General features: G+C 29.0%; 2 protein-coding genes across 2 annotated transcripts in view; both read left to right on the forward strand.

Moving 5' to 3' along the window:
- bug (thioredoxin domain-containing protein bug) overlaps positions 1-13,008 on the forward strand; it is a 49,483-nt gene extending 36,475 nt beyond the window's left edge. Inside the window, exons 6-7 of the mRNA XM_075379794.1 lie at positions 7,182-7,312; positions 12,543-13,008. Coding sequence (XP_075235909.1) covers positions 7,182-7,312; positions 12,543-12,766 — 355 coding nt within the window. The 3' untranslated portion in view covers positions 12,767-13,008. The remainder of the gene's footprint in view (positions 1-7,181; positions 7,313-12,542) is intronic.
- Positions 13,009-13,154: 146 nt separating this feature from the next.
- On the forward strand, positions 13,155-20,902 carry LOC142333026 (uncharacterized). The gene is made up of 2 exons (XM_075379803.1): positions 13,155-14,430; positions 20,066-20,902. The coding sequence occupies exons 1-2, from the start codon at positions 14,277-14,279 to the stop codon at positions 20,212-20,214; spliced, it is 303 nt and encodes a 100-aa protein (XP_075235918.1). The 5' UTR covers positions 13,155-14,276; the 3' UTR covers positions 20,215-20,902.
- The last annotated feature ends 227 nt before the right edge of the window (positions 20,903-21,129 follow it).

Here is a 21,129-nt window from a genome sequence, read left to right on the forward strand (position 1 = left end):
TACAGACAATATATACTCTATACTATTTCATTAAGACACATATTATACTTGGTCGCTAGTTTGTCTATTTATCGGGTGTATAACAAGAACTACTGAACTGATCTGAAAAATTCCTTTTCAGTTTAAAAACTTACTTCTCCCCAAGTGGCTGATGATGCTGGAATTAGTTCATCTTAGCTAGCCTCCTGATAATTTCTCCTGTGTGATATCACTTCACAGTAATATTATTATTAATCATGAGTAAACCACCTGTTCTTCTCACAAGCAGATACTGAATTTTTTAGCTCAGTAATTTCCTTTTTTAATCCCTTAGGATTACTGTTCACACTGTATTTTATTTATTTTTCCTAAACATGGGTCTTTAGATATAACTATACCAAATTTTAGCCTTCTAGCTATTCAGAAATTTAGTTATGAGTGAGTCAGCGAGGGCTTTACCATTTATGTGTGTAGATTCTTTATAAAGAAAGAGGTGCTTATAAAGTCTGGTCCAGGAATGCATTATCACCAGGTTTATTAAAGACCTGAATGCCATAATTAGTAAAGGAAACAATTTTAATAACTCAATATTTGAATCATTCCTTTTCAAAATCTGTTGCATCTTCAGAACAAGCAAAAACATTTGTGTCCAGGCAATCCTCATCCTCTAACTTTGCCTTTTCTAGAAAGAAATAATCTGGTACTCAGATCATTCTTAAAAATAAAAAAAAAACCTGAAATTGTCTCAGAGTTTGAGCACTCTTGTATTTCCAGTCATCCTAGATCTCCTGCCTCCCTTAAATTTACAAAAATAAAATATTATTTTATTCAAGCAATACATTTTCATAACAAATTTTGCTTTCATTGACAAGTAAGAAGGGTAATTATACTCAAAAGTTTCAAGCCTTTTTGTTCCCAGACTCCCTCAGTCAACAAAAATTGAATTATAATAATATTGGTATGATTTTTTTTTCAAAATGATGCATTCTACCTTCAGGGACAAGAAATGAATAAAATGGTTTTTGAATGTTCAGGTCTTCTTGTTAGACCCTTGGTCATTCTATAAAATTACAATTTGCAAGATGTTCTTTTTCTAAAAGCACTTTTATCTTAGAAACAAACAATTTTTTTTTAAGATGCCTACTTTGAGGGAGAAGTTAAAATTGTAATGGGAATGAAGAAGTTCATGGTCAAATATTTCTAAACCTTGTAGTCCTTTCCATTTAATGAAAATTAAAATATTGTAAACTTCAAACCCTGCATTTTAGAAAAGTGTTCTGCTCTGTGGGCCAGTAAGGTAAGACAAGTATAGGCATTCTAAATTCTTTGATTCTTCAATATGTCTGGAGTTGAAATTTAAAAACAAATATTTTCTTACTTCAAAGATAAGTAAAAAAGGACTTTATACCATCACAGAGGCTCTCTTAGATTAATAAAAATTGATGTTTAATATAACAAAATTAAACAAATAAAATAAACAAAATTCTATTCTCCAGGAAACAGAGAAATTAAACGCTGTCAAAGAATTCTGGACCCTCTTCAGCCCTTTAATCTCTCTTTCAATTCTATCCCTACCACCTAACAAAATTTGAATTAATGTATCATTCAGACTTTTATTTTTGAAAATTACTGAACATAATTTATTAAAAAACTTTCATTTTGTGGTGAAGGGTTTTGGACTCATGCTTCTACTTATGCTTAATTAAAATAATTGAAACATTAGGTTTGTTCTTTTTCACAGTGTAATACTTATGTCAGTATAAACCTTTATAGTATCAAAAGTTTGACTCCTGTTGCCTACGCTGGCATCATAGATGCATTTAGCCTCTTTCATTAATAGAAATCAAAATTGTATGAAATGGTATTCAAACTGTATTTTCAAAAGCTTTAGCGTTCAGATTTTCAAAATACATCATTTTTCAATGCCATCCAAAAAAAAAAAAAAATATCAAAGTGGTTCAGGACCCATTGCCACACTCGTATCCTCCATTTAATTTTTGAAGATTGAAATGTAAGAAACATTTTTTATCAAAATTTCAAATTTTTGAAAGTAAATAAAAGCTTAACGTTGAAAGGATCTGGAAACCCCAATTCCTTTAATTATGAGAATCTGAAGGATCTTGTAATTAGTATAAAATTTATATTTGAGATCATTATTATTCATTAAAATCTATTTTTACATTAGTAAAATATGTTTTTTCCTGACTGAAAAGATAATGTTAGCTATAATTGGAATTTATTTAATTTTCAATGTAAAATAGATATTGAAGGGCATTCCCCTGTTTAAAAAGTAAAAACTTAATCATTAGGGTATATTTTATTAAAAAAATTAAAACTACAAAATCAAAGCACATAAAATTTTCAGTCAGTGGTTGAGACCAGTGTATTGTAATTGTTTTAAAAAATCAAATGAAAATTTAAAGTAGATGAAGTTTTAAGAAATTTTTATTAGAAAATTTAAAGCACATACAATTTTGAAGTAACTTTTATTGAAAGCATCTGTTTTTATTTTAAGACAAAGATTTCCCTTTGTACACATATGAGGGGCACTCAGAAAGTTATCTAGTAGAGGTGTTGTGAGTTATGTATTAAGATGTTTTTGATACCTATATGTTGTTCATAATATGTGTGCTATGACCTAATTTTGATTGAATTTTTTTTACATGTGTTGATGCAGTAGTTCTCTTTGTTAGTAACCTGGCTAACTCAGGTTAGTAACCTGAGTTTGAATTTGCAGAAATTGGAGCATTGATCAGTCATAAAGTTTCTCACCAGAGAAGGGAAACATCCGAAGGACATCCATAGTAGGATGGTAACTGGGTTTGGTGATAATGCGCCTTCGCTATACCAAGTGAAATTCTGGTCCAAACAATTTAAGTGGAACAGGGAATCAGTCGAAATGATCCCCACAGCAGAAGACCTGTGGAAGTAGCCAACCCAGCATCTGCCAGAAAGGGAAGAGATTGGTTATGGAAGATAGGCGAGTTAAAGTTGCAGTACTTGTTGCAAAATGTTGTGTGTCTGAAGGAATCATTATAGCAACACTTCATGACCATTTACACATGACAAAGTCAGTTCTCAATGCGTCCCACAAAAACCTCACATCACATCAGAAGCAATGTCGTGTACAGTTGAGTGCGGAGAAGTTGCAGCTGTGTGAAAGGAATCTTACAGATTCTTTAGCAGGTTGGTTACTGGTGATGAAACATGGGTTCATTACTGGGATCCTGAGACCAAACAAGAGTCCATGCAGTGGAAACACAAAGGATCCCCAACACCCAAAAGATTCAAGACCCAGCCACTGGCTGGGAAGATCATGACCACAATTTTTTGGAATAGTGAAGGAACTTTGTTATTGAATACATGGAGCACAAACAGATAATCACTTTTATTGTCTATGCTGAGTATCTTCAGAAGCTGCGGGCAGTAATAAAGGAAAAACAGTGAGAAAGTTAACCAAAGCTGTCTTGCTTTTGCATAACAAGGCTCCAGTCTACTCATCACATGTTGCAAAGCAAACTTTGAGGGAGTGTGGATTTCAAGAACTTCCTCACCCTCTCTACAGTCCGGACTTGGCCCCCAGTGATTTTTTACTGTTCAGTAACTTCAAGAAAAATGTTCAGGGTAGACGTTTTTACGGCAATGAGTGATTGAAAGCAGCTGTTTTAAGGTAGTTTGAGGAGCAAGATAAAATTTTTTTACTCTGGCATAACCTCCTGGCAGGCTAAATGGAGCAAGTGTGTGGAAGTGCAAGGGACCTACACTGAAAAATAAAAGTGACACTATCTCTCCACCGCCACTCTTTATAAGGTAGGTAGATAACATTTTGAGTGCCCCTCATAATTGAATTTTTTTACCTATTTGGTCTTGTACTTTATTTGGATATTTACTTATTACTTCTACAAGTAGGTGATGGTAAATCGCACTACTCAGATGAAGCTGTGTACTCTAGCTATTTATTAATGTATTATTTAAAAAACAAAATTAAACAAGTTGAATCCTAAAAAATAAGCATAAAGCCCAATTTCAATAACACGGTCCTTAGAGTAACTCATGTTAACAAATAAAATTAGTGGTTTTTTAACTTTGAACAAGTTATTAGACATAACAAATAACTGCATTTAATAACTGTGACTATTAGACATAATAAGTAATTGTGATGAAATTTAAAAACAAAAAAAAACAAATTATTTTTAACAATTTGAGATCCTTAAATATATTTAAAAAATCTAATAATACTTTGATTTAAATCCATCATGCAACTTTCTTTGTTTCTAAAAATATGTTTTAGTTTCAAGTTGATAAAATAAGGTGTGATCACAATATTCCATTATTGTAAATTGTGGTGATGAAGTAAAACAAAATAATGAGATGCACAGAATAATTAAAATTTACAAATTTAACTGTAGTATACATACTACGAAAAAAAAACTTAAAAAAACAATTGTTCAAGTAAGTGGCATGATCCCAAAATTGTGGATGACAGTTTTATGATTGCTTTTATTCTGCTAGTTAGTTAGAACATAAGCTATAAAAATACAAGCAGTGTTCAAATGGTCAAAACCACCAAATGGCAGCAAACCAACTTCTTTGTTACCATCAACTTGTACAATCATGTATTTTAAGTGTTCTTTTGTGGTGTGTGTGTGTGTGTGTATATATATATATATATATATTGCAGTAAATTTGTGTATTATTCATTATCTTAATTTATTTGATTTTAATTCATTATCATAATAATAACTAGAATAATTAACTTGATGACAGAACTTATTCCTGAAATATGTCCTTAGATATAAAGGAAGAAGTTGCAAAATGGATTTCTATTTAGGTAATTGTAAATTTTTAAGCAATTTTAATTTTTACCATTATTTCACTTATTATCAAACTTTTAAGATATAATTTGTATTATTTCCCTTTTCAAAGTTAGCCTTTAAGTTTATGCATTGAACTTAAAACATATATATAAAATGGTGATGAAATCACTATGTAGAAAGTAAGTCTTTAAATAAAGAGTTTTTAAATAAATCTGTGTGCGATGTAAATTCAAGATGTTTGTATATATTTTACTCCAAAGTAGTATAATGTATAATGGCTATGTGGGCTTTAAAATGATCTTACATACAAGCAGCTTATTCTCATGTGATATTAGTGGTTTACATCACAGTTATCACTCCTGACTTTCAAATCCGACTCTTTTCATTTGTGCCAACATACTACATTAGATAATGTAAATATAAGCAAACGTATCTACATTATCAGCCCACGATAGACCCATTTGGGGGAAATGTACCTGAACAGATATAATGTATCATCTGATTTATTATTAGTTACTTTGATGGTCATTTTTTTGGCAGTCATTTAACAAATTTAAAAATATTTATACTTTCTGGTAACTAAAAACAAGATCATTGTCTACTGTTGTGACATCTGACTGTAAAACAAACATCTCCCTTAAACATCCCCCTTTAAAATGTAATTTACTACAATATGAAATGAATTTAGAAATAGGTTCTTTAATGTAAAAAATAAACCATGTACCAGACATTTTCAATTGCTTGATTAGTCATCTGTAAAAATGGGAGAACAATATTGTTTACAGTCAAAAGTAATATATTTGAAGTAATAATTTTGTTAATTTGTTCAACAGTTGCAAGCCCAGTTATAAAGGTGAACTGATGGCTTTTCTAGTGTTAATACTGGACTGTTTTAGCATAACAGTTTATGTGAACCCTTCCAGATTTAATGCTATTGTTTAGTCAACTACATTGATTTTGATTTAATCAGAACACTTGACAGTATTTTCACGCTTACTATTCCTTTCATGGTACCTCAAATTTAACAGCATTGTGATTTAAATGGTAATATTGAATATATTTTTTATTATATTCTATATAATTCTTATAAAATTACAGTAGAATTAAATTTATAAAATAAAATAAACTATAAAACAAAGAAAGGTGCTTCTTTGTTGACCCATCAAAACTTTAGTTATTCCTCTAACTTCATGACCCAAAGTTTAAACTTCTCAATATTTCAGAGTGATTCTCTCTTTTTGCTAAGACCTTGTATGACTTATTTGTATCTATCGGCTTAAATTTCCAGTTTAATCATTGTTTTTCAAGGATTTTCTATTTCTCAACTTTTTTTGAGTAGGAATTTAGGAACCTTGGCTTTACCTAATCGACACTTTAGCTGTTGCTTTATTGTGCAACTAATTTACAAGAAAAGGAGTTCCTATATCAGTCAGTAGGCAGCCTCCTACTATTCTGATATCATGGTGCCTCTTCCTGGAATCTTCAGCATGAAGAACTTAGTAGGTTTAGACCTACCATAGAATCGATGATGAGAAAGAAGGGATCAAGAATAAGGAAAGAGAATTAATGAAGAGAAAGGAAAATCTAAGCACCAAAATAGATGAGAGTACTTTATATCTTGCGACCAATTTTTTGGTACAATTTTTATTTTATTGTAGTCTGATTTCTGTAGTTATGAGGTTAAACTTTACCGTATTTTTAATATTATTACTTTGACGATTGCTGTTCGTTTTGTTTTCCTACACTCAAATGATTGAACAGTCTGCTAAGTATTGTTTATTGGTATAATTAGACTTAACAGGTCATAATTTTAGTATCTTTCATCAAAATTTGCAGCTGAAACAACTTCATTTGTAGGAGCTGGAATTTTATCTGGTCATTTGTACTTGACTGATCAAGGATTTGATCTAGAGCATTTGGCTGTTATGTCAGATGAATTTCTTAGTTTTTAATTTATTAAAATCTTGTGTTGGATCAATTTAGAGGTTGCTGTAAATGACAGTTATCATCGCAAAGCTCTTAAGTATCATTTTTATTGGTTCATGTGTTATTTTAGGCCCAGCTATCTTGTGCTACTTCATTGATATGAGGCCTGTGGGCAGCTGTAATCATTTCTTGTGTAATGAGTGTACCTGCAGCTTGTTACAGCTCTGGATTACCATGCAAATTATTTTGTTAATTAGAATTCAGTCCTTGAATGGTGGGTAGAAGACATTGTTGAGAATAGCCTTCAGCATTAAAATATAACTAAGCTAACGTGGCTCAAACTGTCTACAAACTCCATAGAAATGTATTCACTAACCGCAATGCCCAGAAAATTTCTGTATTCTAGTTAAATCTTACTGAAATTTTTTTATTATATAATTATTGTGTTTTTTATTTCAGCTTCAATACTCAGTATGGTATTGTTGGTGTGCCAACAGTTATGTTGTTCCATAATGGACGTCCTGCTGCTAAATTTAATGACAGTGAATATACTTTAGAAATGTTTACTCGTTTTATTACAAAATATACTGGTAAGTTATTACAACATCAATTTTTAAATCAAAAAATTACACTGGGGAACAAAAAAGAACTTTTTTTTATATCAGAAAGAAAAATATGTGATTCTGATAGTATTTTTTCTCCTGAATTCAAATATCATATTGGTTTTTCCCCATCACACAAGGTTTTCAAGAGGCAGGGATTTATAATTTCAAACATTTTAATACTGTCTGCATTCTTAACTATACAATATTCAAACATTTGACTCACCTAGAAAGTAAAAAATGACGATTTTCTTTTATATTTCGCATGTGGAGCATCCCTCTTGATGGTCCAGCAATAATCTACCAGCATATTAGGATTCCATTTGCCTTGATACCTCTTTTCTGTAGCTGAAATCTCTTGATAAAAGTTTTCCTTGTGCTCATCGCTTACTGTGCCAAGATTTTCCAGAATGATATCTAGGTTCAAGTGCAGGAAGTTGTGCTAAGGACATACTACAACCCAAATTTTTATAAGATGTTATAAGGTCATTGACAATATTACAGTAATTTTCTGCCTTTCGATTTCCCAGAAAAACTCTTGAGTAAAATTTTTAAATGCTTGCCAAGCTTCTTTCTCCAGTGAATTCAGTAGTTCCTCAAACTTTTCTTCATGCATTAGTGATTGTATTAATAGACCCACAAATAATCCTTCTTTAAGTTTTACATCACTAATTATAGGGAACTTCTGTTTTAAGTACATGAAACTAGTATTGCCCATGGCCTTGATGAAATTCTTCATTAATCCTAGTTTGATTTGTAACAGAGGTAGATATACATTTTTAGGATTACACAATGGGTCATGTTTCACATTTTTCTGTTCAGGAATGAGTGATTCGCGTTTAGGCCATTCTTTTCTAATGAAATAGTTTTTTCTGTTCCTACTATCCCATTCACACAAAAAACAACAGTAATTTGTGTAACCAAGTTGCAGGCCAAGAATAAGTGCAGTTACCTTCAAATTATCAAAAATATTCCATTCATGTACTGTTTGAAGCTTTTCCAATATAAATTTTAAGTTTTCATATGTTTCTTTGATACTAGCAGAGTGAGCCACAGGTACTGATGGGAATTTATTGTCATTACGCAGAAGCACAGCTTTTAAACTAACTTTAGAGGAATCAATGAACATGCACCATTCTGTTTGGTTTCATTACAAAGTGTCTCCATAAGAGAAGAAATGTCATAGCAAAACACTAAGCCGTATTCTTCAGAAAATTAGTCTTTAAATTCAGAATGGTGATTACGATAAGTGCATATCTTTGTATTCTTTTGAAGAAGATTCAATGTTTTATTTCCTGGAAGCAAGCATTTCAGATTGTTTTTTGGATAACTTTAAATCTTGTATGAGATCCCTAAGATTTTCTTGAGTCAGTAAATGAGGCTCAGATGAATAATGCTTTGTTCAAAAGTTGTATCACCAGAATCTGTTTCTTTTTCTTTCTTACTTTTATTGGACTCTGAGCAATGTCCAATTTTATTTTATTGGACTCTCTTCATCTAATGTCACATGTTCTGGTGGCTTTGATATGGGCAATTCTTCGCAGTGTGGAACTGGTCTCATTGCAGATTGCATGTTAGGGTATACCACTGTATGTTTTGATTTTGACATAATCCCTTAAATGTTTGCTAAGCAGAAATAACAGTCGGTAGAGTGATTTTTGGGTTTCCTTCAAATCATAGGGATAGCAAATGGCATGTGGTGTGTGCCTTTTTTACATACAGTGAGAAGCCTAGAACACGATAAACATGAATAACAGATATGTGGGGCCCAGGCCTTTGTTTGGTCCCCAACTTTATACCAAAAATAAAGTTATAACATTTTTTTTTACTAATGGAGTAAGATTTTGCCTTCAGGACTTTTGGTTCACTTCATCACATACATAACAAAAATTGTTAGGATGATTTAAACAAACTAGTAATTTTGTAAGTAATGACTAATTAAAAGAAATAAAGTTGTAAATACATAATAAACAATAATTCAGACACACTAAGTACTCGCATTGATGTGTTTTCCGGTTCACTACTATCTCACAACTGGCATCGTTCTGATGAATGATGAGTCTGTGCTACATTAGATCATGTTTGTACATAAAAGTTCATGTCTGAACTTGCACAACAGAAGCTACACTACCTTTAGAGTTAGCTCATTTGGTTCCATCATATTTACAGTGCTCTAGGAGATTTTACTTGACAATGGGCAAATGAACAAAAAAATTTTTTTTTATTTTTAAAATAACAAAAAAACTGTGGGTGATGGAGAAATTTTGAATACATATTTGAAAACAGGATAAATAACTGCATTAAGTACACCTGTTGGTACTCATGACACAAAAATCATGTTGATCAGTGTTATTAAAGTGAAAGTATTAAAGTGCTGTATTTATTAAAACTATTGTTTTTAGCAAAATTTAATACTCAGTTAGTATAACGACAGATAAGAACTATTATATGTGACAGAAAACCCTTATGATTACTAGGAATAATTTTATTCTTTATAAAAAAAATATGAAGGACTTCAATAATTAACAAGACAAATTGATGTAGAGAAAAAAACAACATATTCAATGACAATGATACTTACACTACTTTTCAGCATAGTCTTCAGCAACATTTAGACACTTGTCCCACTGTTCTATGAGCTTTCTGATTACTGTAGCTTAGAAGTCTTTACCTTGCTGTTTGAGCCATTCATGTACCGCTTCGTTGTCATTGAACTTGTTGCAGCGTAAAAGGTTTTTGAGCAACAGTTATGTAAAATGTATTTGAGCAACAAATGAAAATCAGACGAGGCAAGGTCTGGGTTGCAGCCCAGACCTCCTTGCCACATCCTCCTTGCAAGGGGGATGTGGCAACATCCCTCAACCCAACTTCTTACGTGTTTCTCCCATTCTCTTTATGTGCTTGAGTCAACTGTCTTTGAAAACATCTCAAACATATTTTGCAATAATTCAGCATGTCATGAATGATTGAATGTGTGGTTCCAATACTGATATTACACAAACTAGCAAATTGGGAAATTTTTACTAGTCGTCTTCATGAATAAAATCATTTATGTGATTTTGCAGCGCAGTAGTCAAAACTTCAACTGTTCTTCCAGACCGATGGAGATCAGTTACACTTGTACCACCCAAATTAAATTCTTCCACCCACTTATATACGTTACTGCGGTTTAAACAATCTTCACCATACTGTTTCAACATTCTTGAATAAATTTCCACCAGTTTCACACCTTCTGATGGCAAAAATATTATCATTTAATGTTGCTCTTCTAGCATACACATTTTTAGCGGAACTGAATTCTGGAATAAACAAAACGGGTTATGTTTAGATTAATTATGGTCAAACAGCTGATTAAATGTGTTCCCAAGGTTGCCAACTTGACCCTCAAAAAGTTTCTTTGTCATTGAATGGACCATTTTTTCTTTGCATCAGTTTGTCTTGTTAATTATTGAATGTCCCTCATATATAATAAGGTATACAAAAAAATAATGAAATAAAATGATATTGTGTGTCTTTGTATTTAGTAATTCTTATATTTCCCTTTTTTATAGTTTTTTTTATTTTTTTTAAGATTGGCTAGTGAAAAGGAATTGTTAGAAAAAACAAAATCTAATGTAATTTATGTATTCTACTTAATTTACCAAAGAGATCTTTTTTTTTTGTATTTTAGGTCAGTCAAAAGACAGGCATATTTAAATTAAGGTTTCTGTAGAATGTATTTTAATCTTACAATACATTTGGATTTAAATCAGCCTAAATTTTTATCATTTTTTCTAAAAGAAATTGACAACGGAACTTTTGTATAATTGGAATGAAAGCTAGTTTACTTTAAGCTTAATTACTTTATTAATTGCTCCAGAGAGAAAAAATTCCTGAAACAATTAATAACATTCATTACAAGCTGCTTTTGTGGAATCCTACTCATAAAACAATATGCCAAGTAATCATTTTGTTGCTACTCTTGCTTTACATTGTCCAAACTGCCACAAAATGTTTAATTTTTCATTTTCACATTAGAAGTTTTACTAATAAAATAAAATTTCATATTTTTAATAGAAAAGTTATCAGGGAATAAAAGAAGACCACTCTTGATTTTCACTTGTTTTAAGAAGCTAAATAATAAGCTTCAAGATCATTGATAGATTTAAAATGCGAGTAGTATCGGATAAGGAGATTGCATCCAGTGATTATTAATTTTTATATAATCCTTAATATATATTTTCTTTTTTGTAGTTATCATTATATTTTGTCACAGTTTGTGAATGGTATTTTAACTTATTTTTAATGTATTTTTTATTACATTTTCCTACTTTTAGCATTTACTTTTTTACTGTTGATTAAATCATGTGGCACCTCATAAAAAGATATATCAGATATTTTCATATCTGACTGAAATGCTATTAGTTGAAGAATGGTAATTTGTTATTGATTACCCCTTTGTATTGTAAGGGTTTCAGTTAATTTACTGATTCAATTAATTTGCCTTGTTCAGTATCCATTTTGTCAAACAGAGGTTAGGAAAACAAATACAAGTAAATGAATTAAATTAAATATTTAGAAGCTAGATAAATACTATAGCACAATTTTTAATGAACAGTAGTTTAAGTAATTAATTAATAAGAAAAGAATAAAAAATAATTTTTTGCAAAATAAATGAAAATTACCATAATTAAATCATTTTCCTCTAGACCTACTGTTTGAAATTAATTTTTATAAATTCAACCTGTTTAAAATTCAGAGCTTTATAACAGAGTTTACAACTAGGTTTTGAGTATCCTTTAAGTTTTTATAATAAGGTATTGAAAAGACCTGAGGAAATATAAAAGAGGCTATTGTTCACATTGTAATGTTTAAGTTTTACATTTCAAATCTCGTATCTGTCTTATAAAATGTTAACAGTGACTTGATTATTCAAACTGTTATTTTTTGAGAGTACAAAAGTCTGTAAACATGTTCATCTTGTGTGCCTGAATTGAAAAAAAAATATTCTGATTTCTTTTGCAGAACTCCTTGCAGTGTATTACAGTTGTGTTCAATGTATTACATTGTCTTGATTCTACTATGTTGCCGTTGGTGTTTGTGCTTAAAGATTATCCAAGGGTTGAGTTAAGAATGTTAACATTTGTATTTACTTTATTAAAACCATTAAGTATAAAAACATGTATTTACAAACATCTAATATGGTTTTATCCTGACTTCATGGATTTTTCATTTTTAGGTTTAGCTCCTCAAGAAAAAATGTTTGTAACATCTGCAGATTTTGGTGGTCCTGTACCATCTGTAATTGCTAAAGAAACAGATTACTGGCTGGCATTGGCATGGGCAGTGATAGGATGTGTTGGTGGAATAGCTATTGGTAAATCTCGTGCATGGAGAGCAGTCGTTGAAGCAGTTCAAAATGCATGGAGAGAAGCTGAAGCACAGCATCCTCACTCTGATTGAGCAGTTTAGTTTTAAATTCCAAGATATGAATTCTGTTTGTAAAATAACAACAATAAGATGCTCTTTTAATGGCTGTGGTTCTAGAATCAATATTTAAACTGAAATATTGAGTGTTGAAGAGATTTTTAGAACATATTGTGTAAATATTGTCATACAGTCAATGTTTTTTTTGTAGATTAGTAATGTGAAAGTCATTTTTATCTCTAGTATTTTGTGAAATAAATAAAATCTGTTGAAGATTATTTTCTTGTCAATTGTTTAAAAATATGAAAATGCTAATAGTATTCTCACATTGATCGATCCCCATATGACACATTTAGAGTCACATTGTGCTACATGTGGGCTGAGTGGACAACAGCGAGAACCAGATAAATATTTATTCATGAATCTTATCCTGCACTGTTGTGTTAGAATCTGTGCCCTTGAAGAGTAGTGGAGTTCATCACAGTTCATTCATCCAAAAATTGATGTATTATTTCTTGAAATAAAGACAACTTCTTGTTAAAATTTTGAAGAAACTGAAAATTGTTTTTCATAGTTTTTGACAATAAATACATTTAATTTCTTATTTTATGGAAATAATTTCTGTCATTTTGTTACTGTAGATTAGATTAACATATTTTATTTTAGTATTTTTAAATTAAAATCAAATTATAATGTAATTATTTAAATTGAATTAAATTTTTATTACATCAGAAGTTAATGATTTTTATCATATCAGAAGTTAATTTTTCTTTAATTAATTTTTTTATTATTGTCAATTAAATTATAATTTTTTATTAGGCAAATGGTTTTATTTGAGTATCATTTAGTAAATTAAATCTATTAATTTGCAGATGAACAATTTATTGTGTAACATACAAAAAATTGTTATAGGTTACAATAGAATCATCATGTATATTTTTATTTGAGTTAATTGGCAAATTCTGTGAACACTACTCAATAACTATTTAAAGAAACCTATTACTTCCCTCAAAAAAGGCAAGCATGGCCACAAAATTTTGTTGATATTAGTTAGAAAAAGTAAAAAAGTAAAACTGACCATAAACTCCTCTCTGCTATGGAATTACTAGAGTTAGTAGCCCAGGGAAGTAATGTAATGACACTTGTTTAACAGATGCTTTCAGCTGGATGGAAGTTTGTCAGCCAGCTAAAAAATGGCTTAATTTTATTTTCTGGAACAAAGAGATCATACATTAGAACGGCATCAGGTGGAAAAAAAATCACTCTTCCATCATATCTAGTAATCAATAAAATACCTCTAAAAAAATTTTTTGGGGTTGTTTAACATTTGAAAGCCTTCAGTTCATTAGTGCAATCAGTGTTACACAAAAAAGTATTAATATTTCAAGAATCTATTGGACAAAGTTTGTTACGTTGTTGATTCCACAAGGAAAGCACATTAAATGTAACATCATTGCATGTTGTCAAAAAAGTGAAAAAAGTTTAAAAAAGCAAAGTATTATGTTCTCTAGTGGTCAGGCAACTCATCTGATACATTTAGTCAAATATGCAAGGTATTACTAAAAAGTATCTGACCATGTTTTTTATTGTCACGTGTGCAGTAGAAAGGAGACCATCATGGAATGTGACCTTGACTCATAAGATTGTGTATATGATTGATTGTTTTGCTGCCATTGCAATCAGTCACTGCTTAAAACCATGTAAGTAAAACATGTGAATAGTGCTTTTCATGTTTTGTTGCTGTTCAAAATGACTGAACAATATCAAAATAATGATATAAATAATTAAAATGAATTTTGAGATTATTTATATAGTATTAGTATTAGTGTGATTTTTTTTTGTATGAATATATGTTAAGATGTGAATAGTAATTTGAAGACAATTAATATAAGTTATTTAAACCGAATTACTGGGAATTCTTGAAAAAACCTTTGAAATTATTATCAAAAAAAAATCAAAATCATAAAAAAGGACTGCCTGATAAAATAAATAAAAAAATAATGGAAATAAAACAAATGTTTGATACAAAATTGATTTCACAGAATTTTAAATTTTCATGAAAGATATCACTGATTGATTGTAAGAAGTTTGTTAAAATCTGTAAAAACTTTTCTTTCACTGAAGTCTATGCTATTGCTAGTCTACAATAAAAGTTCATACATTGTTTTTCTTTCATAATATGCTTGTTTATTTTATTTATTATTTTGAAGTTGTGTTACTGTAATCATGATGACAATCAATGTTATTTGTACGTACCTCTTCTGTAAGCAGAATAATATTGACTGGAATGATGTAAAAAAATGTTCAAGAATTTTAAAAATTTTATGGAATTAATTCTGTATGTTATACTTTTTTTATACACTAAATTAAGAGAATACTATTTTACTAAAACTATTCTACTTCAGGCATAGTATTTCTTTTAAGTTTTTTAACTGGATATCTCAGCTCATTACAGGTACACATTATACATATTTCTGTATTTTTCCTTGAAAGTTAAATTTTGAAGAGTTGATTTATGATTTTAATGCATTTGTTATAAAAAAATATCTAAAGTGTAAATATCATTATTAAAAAAAATGTAATTTATTTTAATTATTATTAAACTATGATAGTAAATATTATCAATAGAATATTTTTAAGATATAGTTTTATTGTTTATCACATTTATTAAATTATATAAAAACAAATAATAGCTCATAGAGTAATTCACATAATAATAAAATATATTTTTATTCATCTTTTTAATTTGCAGGTAAGTAAAGAAAATAAATAGTTTCATAGTTAAATAAATCAAACCTGTCATACCATTAAATACATTTTATTTATTAAAACATAATAACCACACAGAACAAGTTGTAATGTGTGAATATGTAATACACATTTACATACATTATAAGGTCTATTTAAAATGATGGAAAATATTTTATGTAGTTTAGCAGTGTTTTAATGAAACGTTGGTAGGATTGCCTGATAGTGATACTGTGTAGTGGCATTCTTTGTAACTAATCTGTCATTGGTTGTATCATCCTACTGTGGATACTCTGCTACTCATTAAGGTGATCAGCATTAAATTTTGTGTAAAATTTGGGAAAAGATTTTAGACTTACAAAAAGATGAGTTTATAGGGAACAGTGCGTGAGTTCTACTTAAGAAATACTAATAAATAAATAGATTTTTTATTATTCTCACTAGTACTTAATAATACATTATATAGACCACATCCTTTTAAGTCAAAGATTAAAAAAACAAATTATAAGATAAAATGGATGAAGCCCTTCTTAATTATCTAAATATATTCTCATGAAATAATGTTAAGGTAAATACATTAAATTAAAACATTACTATAAAATAATTCACAATTCAAAAAACGCTGTTGAAAATTGTTTTAAGGACATATTTGTGAACATAATGAACAGAATGGAGAAAAATCAGGACTTTTTAATTATTTTTTTAAAATTACTATTATATAAAGACAAACATTATTTAGCAGTTTAGGATAGTTGTCAGTCAACAAGTGATTACCCATTAGGACAACCCTCAATTCAATGTTAAGTTTCATGATTAGAAGTTTTTTTTTGGTATAAATTTTTAATATATCAAAAAGTTTGTGTTTAGAAAAGAAATTTATTATATGAATGACCTGATGTTGGTTAATTTACAGGCAACGTAGGTAAATAACTAAAGTGCATAAATTTTTTGCTCTATTGAAAATTTTTGGCATGTGGATATGTTTCTGGAAAGAATGCCAGTAAGTTATTAATTTTTTTTACCAATTTGCCTTAACATGAAAATGAAAAGGGTTAGGAGGATAAAGGAGGAGAAATTGAAAAAGTAAATCATAACAAACTTATCTCCCATAGGAATTTGAAAACCAGTTATGTATTTAATAACATATACAAAAGAGAGATAATACCATTAAATTTGTACATTTTACTGACAAAAATATGACACATTGGGAAAGGTAATAAGAGCATCCAGTAAGTAAATTTAAGAAAAAAGTTAGATAACCACAAATTAATTTATCTCATGAAGAAACAGAAGGAATTTAAGTACATGTTTTACAAGTGAAAATAAAAAAAAGATCATATATATATATATATATATATATATATATAAACTTTGGTATGCATGTTTCGTTTTTGAGTAAAGCTTTTGAAAAATCTCACCCTGATTTTGTTCCAAGGGTAAAAGGAAACCATACCAAAATTCTTGAAACTTAATTAAGGGGTAAATTTGATAGTTTTGTTTGGTTTTTAAATTGTAAAATTGAAACAGGTCCTAGAACTATGATCTTTAGTAATTTTTTAGAAATTATTGTAAAACAAGAAATTGGTGTTTCATAATCAGTTTTTTAGGTTTGACATACAGTAACAGATTTTTGTTATGTTTAAAATTTTAATTTTTTATTAGTCTCATTTTGGACTGTTTTGTTTAAAATTAAAGTCAAATTTCTGAAACTTGTATTTCTTTTCTATTGAACTTATTTATAACAACCATCAGGATTTAATTCCCTACAAATATACTATATTTTTTTTGGCGATAACTTACAGTTATCTAATTTCTGTATTTTTAATGAGTATTAAAGATAATTTTGATATAGAATATAACTTTAAACCTGTTTTTTTTGCAATGTCTAATAGAAAATGTTATATAAATGTTAATTTAATTTTTTTATTAAAATAGGCAAGAATCTAAAAAGTGGGATGTATTGTTTACTTCTCTATTTCACTGTACGTTCAATATTTTAATGAAAATTATTTAGTTTTTTAAGAATTATATTTATAATAATTTGTTATGATGTAATTTCAGTAATTTTTAATTATGCAGTTTTTATAATTATGTTAATTAATTAGTGATCAATTTGTTTATATTATTTTTCTGATGATTCTTTTATATTGTATTTATAGTATCTTGTTCTGGGATTTTTGGATACATATTTTTAATATTGAAAGAAACCAAAATGCCATTATGAGATTTATTTCCATTTATATTAATTACGTAATTCAATGCTGTTTTAACACTGAATATATTTTTAAGGTCTAAATCTTCTTTTAAAAAATTGATAGAAATTTAGAATTTATATGGTGAGCACTCAGATAATTTCCTAAAGATTGAAAGGTACTTTTACTAAAATATTGAATTACTTTTATCTAAAAATCACATAATTCGGAAGAATATTTTTTTATCAGTGAATGAGGTGGTGAACATAATAACTCTCTATATTTTAATTTTTTAACTTTGTTTTAACAGAATATTTTATGTTTAATATGTTTTGGTGAAGCAGAAATTTCTGCAAAAATGCTAAACAAAAAGAAAAGAGAAAAAATGGATAATTAAACACTATGCAAATGTGAATTAATTTTTATAAATAATATATTTTGCTGCTAGAATAAAATTTACAAGACATTAACAATTTATTAACAATAAACATATAACAATTGTTTAATATACTAATTAAGCATTTTTGTCTAAGCTATTTATCACCGCCATTATGAATATTAAAAATGATTTATATAGAAGATAATTTTAACCTGCCTTTTTTCATGCAATAGAAAATGTTATATAAATGTTAATAACTGTTATGTTACGTAATGTTATGTTATGTTTTAAAATACACAAAATTACATCAAAAAGAGTACATTTTCAATGCTAGTTTCCATACTTTAAACACGTAAAAAAATAATCATTAAAAAGGTTTTGAAACATATCCCTGTTTGTCTAACAATAACAAATTTAACTCTAATGATGGATGTAGTATCAAAAAAGGGTTATTTTAGCTGATTCTATTTTAAAATTTATTTAATAAAACATTTTTGCTAAAGACATAAAAAACTAGTAACATTTATACATTTAAAGATAGATAATTTAAAATGGTTCAGCAATGTATCAGGAGCTGATTTGGGAGAATAATGTAATCCAAATTAGCGAAAAAATTGGTGGTTTGATATGTTTTTTAACCTAAAAATTTCAATAAAACAAGTCCCAAAACTGTACTCAATAGTAATTTCTGAGAAGATTGTTGCAACGCCCAAAAAATTGAAGTAAAAAATTTGTTTTTTAGGTTTGTTGTAAATTATTTGTTAAATTGTCATAAACAAACAAAGATTTATAAAAAGAGTTGTAGAGAATTTAATTCTGATAAGGTTGTTATAAATAAGTCCAATAGAAAAGAAACACAAGTTTCAGAAATTTGATTCTAATTCTAAACAAAACAGGCCAAAGTGTGACTAGAAAACATTAAAATTTTAAACAGCAAAAATTTGTTACTGTATGTCAAATCTAAAAAATTGAATTATGTAACACCAATTTTTTGTATTTTACAATAATTTCTAAAAAAACATTGAAAATATTAATTCCTTTGCCACAAATTACCTATGTGAAAAGGGTTTTTATTTTATGGTTGGGCTAAATAATATATATAGGAATCAATCATCTTTCATGACTTGAAAAAATTTCCTTTTGTGTTTCAAACATAGATCCACGTATGGAGAAACTTTTAAATGAAAAACAAACACAGCCATCTCATTAATTTGTTTTCTTTATATGTGTACTGATAAATATAAGTAAAATTTGTATAATACATTTATTCTCATAAATGATTTCATTATTGTTTATGTGTAAAGTTGTAATTTCATGACCCCTCTTTCATATGACCCCAACCCTCATGGGGGTCATGAACTTTGGGTTGAGAAACACTGGGCTAGACTATTAATAAAATTCCAATCAAATATACTTACAACTCATCTTTAACAACTCATAATCATGTTATTGTAATTTCAGTCTTGATATGTACTCAGTCTCTGGAGTGAATGAGAAGTAATAATTAACTCCCTGGCTGGTTGAAAGACCCATTAACCTTCAATGAAGGTCACTGGTGCAGTTGAAAGGCTCCTAAAGCTGTAATTTAATGTGAAAGGAGAGATCGTAAAAATTCTGGTTTTTGGCGAGGTGGTGTTAGACTGAAAGGGCTGCGCTCCATCACGTTCCCACTGACAACCTAGTCCCAACCCCAAATGAAAGTCTTTAGGGCAGTCAAGTATATATTACATAAAGTAAATAAAGTTGGATGACTGATTTAAATTATAAGGTAAATAGTCTAAATTGATGACATCTGTTTACAGCAGGCTGTATCACATAATTATATTGAATAATTATTTCCTGTTTATTGTAAAACATATGCAGAATTTCAGTGGTGTAGTGTGAAAGAGTATTGTGTGTATAAGCTAAGAATGCATATTTCTTTGCAAATAATGTTTGTAGGTTAATTATAACAGGAAAAAAGTGATTATTTTTTTGTACTTACATAATCTTACGTGTTATCTATTTTCTTAACAGGTATGGCGGGTATAAAAGTGGTCAAGGTTAATGCAGGAGATATTGCTTGTTTACCGGATACAGCCTTATTAGAGGTATCAACGTTAATTTTTATGATGAGAAGGGATTCAAGTTTATATTACGTTGAAGACAAAAATGAAATTATTTAACAGGCTTTTCAAGTGTGGGAGGAATATCCTGAAAGAGGATGTCACATCCTAGTAAACATTGCTCACTAAGTTCTTCCAATCTAATTTCATTCAGTGAAACATACTGAATTGTAAACAGTATGTGATAAGATTCATGATAACCCTAAGCTGGTAGTATAAGCTCGTTCGTGTTATTAAGCTGGTAGTATAGCTATACTACCAGCTTATTAACTATTTGGCTCTGCTTAATTTAGATTTAAACCACGAACAACACTGTTTGTGTTTCCACCTTTGTAAGCCCTATGTCCATCGTGTAAGCTTACTACAGCTTTAAGCTTTTACATCAGCCCAAATTGCTTCTGCTTAGGAAATAATATTTGCATTCAACATCTGTTTTCCCATCTGTGTTCAAATTGTGCATCACATCTTTCACGTCTTGCAATATTTGCTATTGTTTTTAATAGGTGTAAACATCAGAGGAAGATGGAGGCTTTCAGTATTTAATGTATAAAAAATGCACCAACCGTCTAAAAATGCAGCAGCTTTTATATTTTCAGGCAGTACAATATTGCTTTGCAACGTAACGTGTAGTCAGCCTTTTCTGGGCCCACCTTTTTGTCTATCACAGAGTTAAAACAATAGATGTAAATAGAGTTAGTACATGAATAGAGTTAAAATAATAGATGTTAGTTTACGGTACAATTTTATTTTTCCAACGGTCTTTCCTCAACATATTGTTAATACATTCATTGATGTATTTTACACATGTAGAAATTTTTAAGATAATATCAATAAATTTTATTTAAAATGAATTAATTAATCAAATTATTTAAATTTTATTTATTTTTGTATTTTAGTGAAATATATAAATAATTAATGTATTGAACAAAATAATACATTTAACAGTTATTAACTGTGGTATTTATGGAATCACAT

The sequence above is a fragment of the Lycorma delicatula genome, chromosome 1, assembly GCF_047948215.1.
Source record: "Lycorma delicatula isolate Av1 chromosome 1, ASM4794821v1, whole genome shotgun sequence".
Lineage (NCBI taxonomy): Eukaryota > Metazoa > Arthropoda > Insecta > Hemiptera > Fulgoridae > Lycorma > Lycorma delicatula.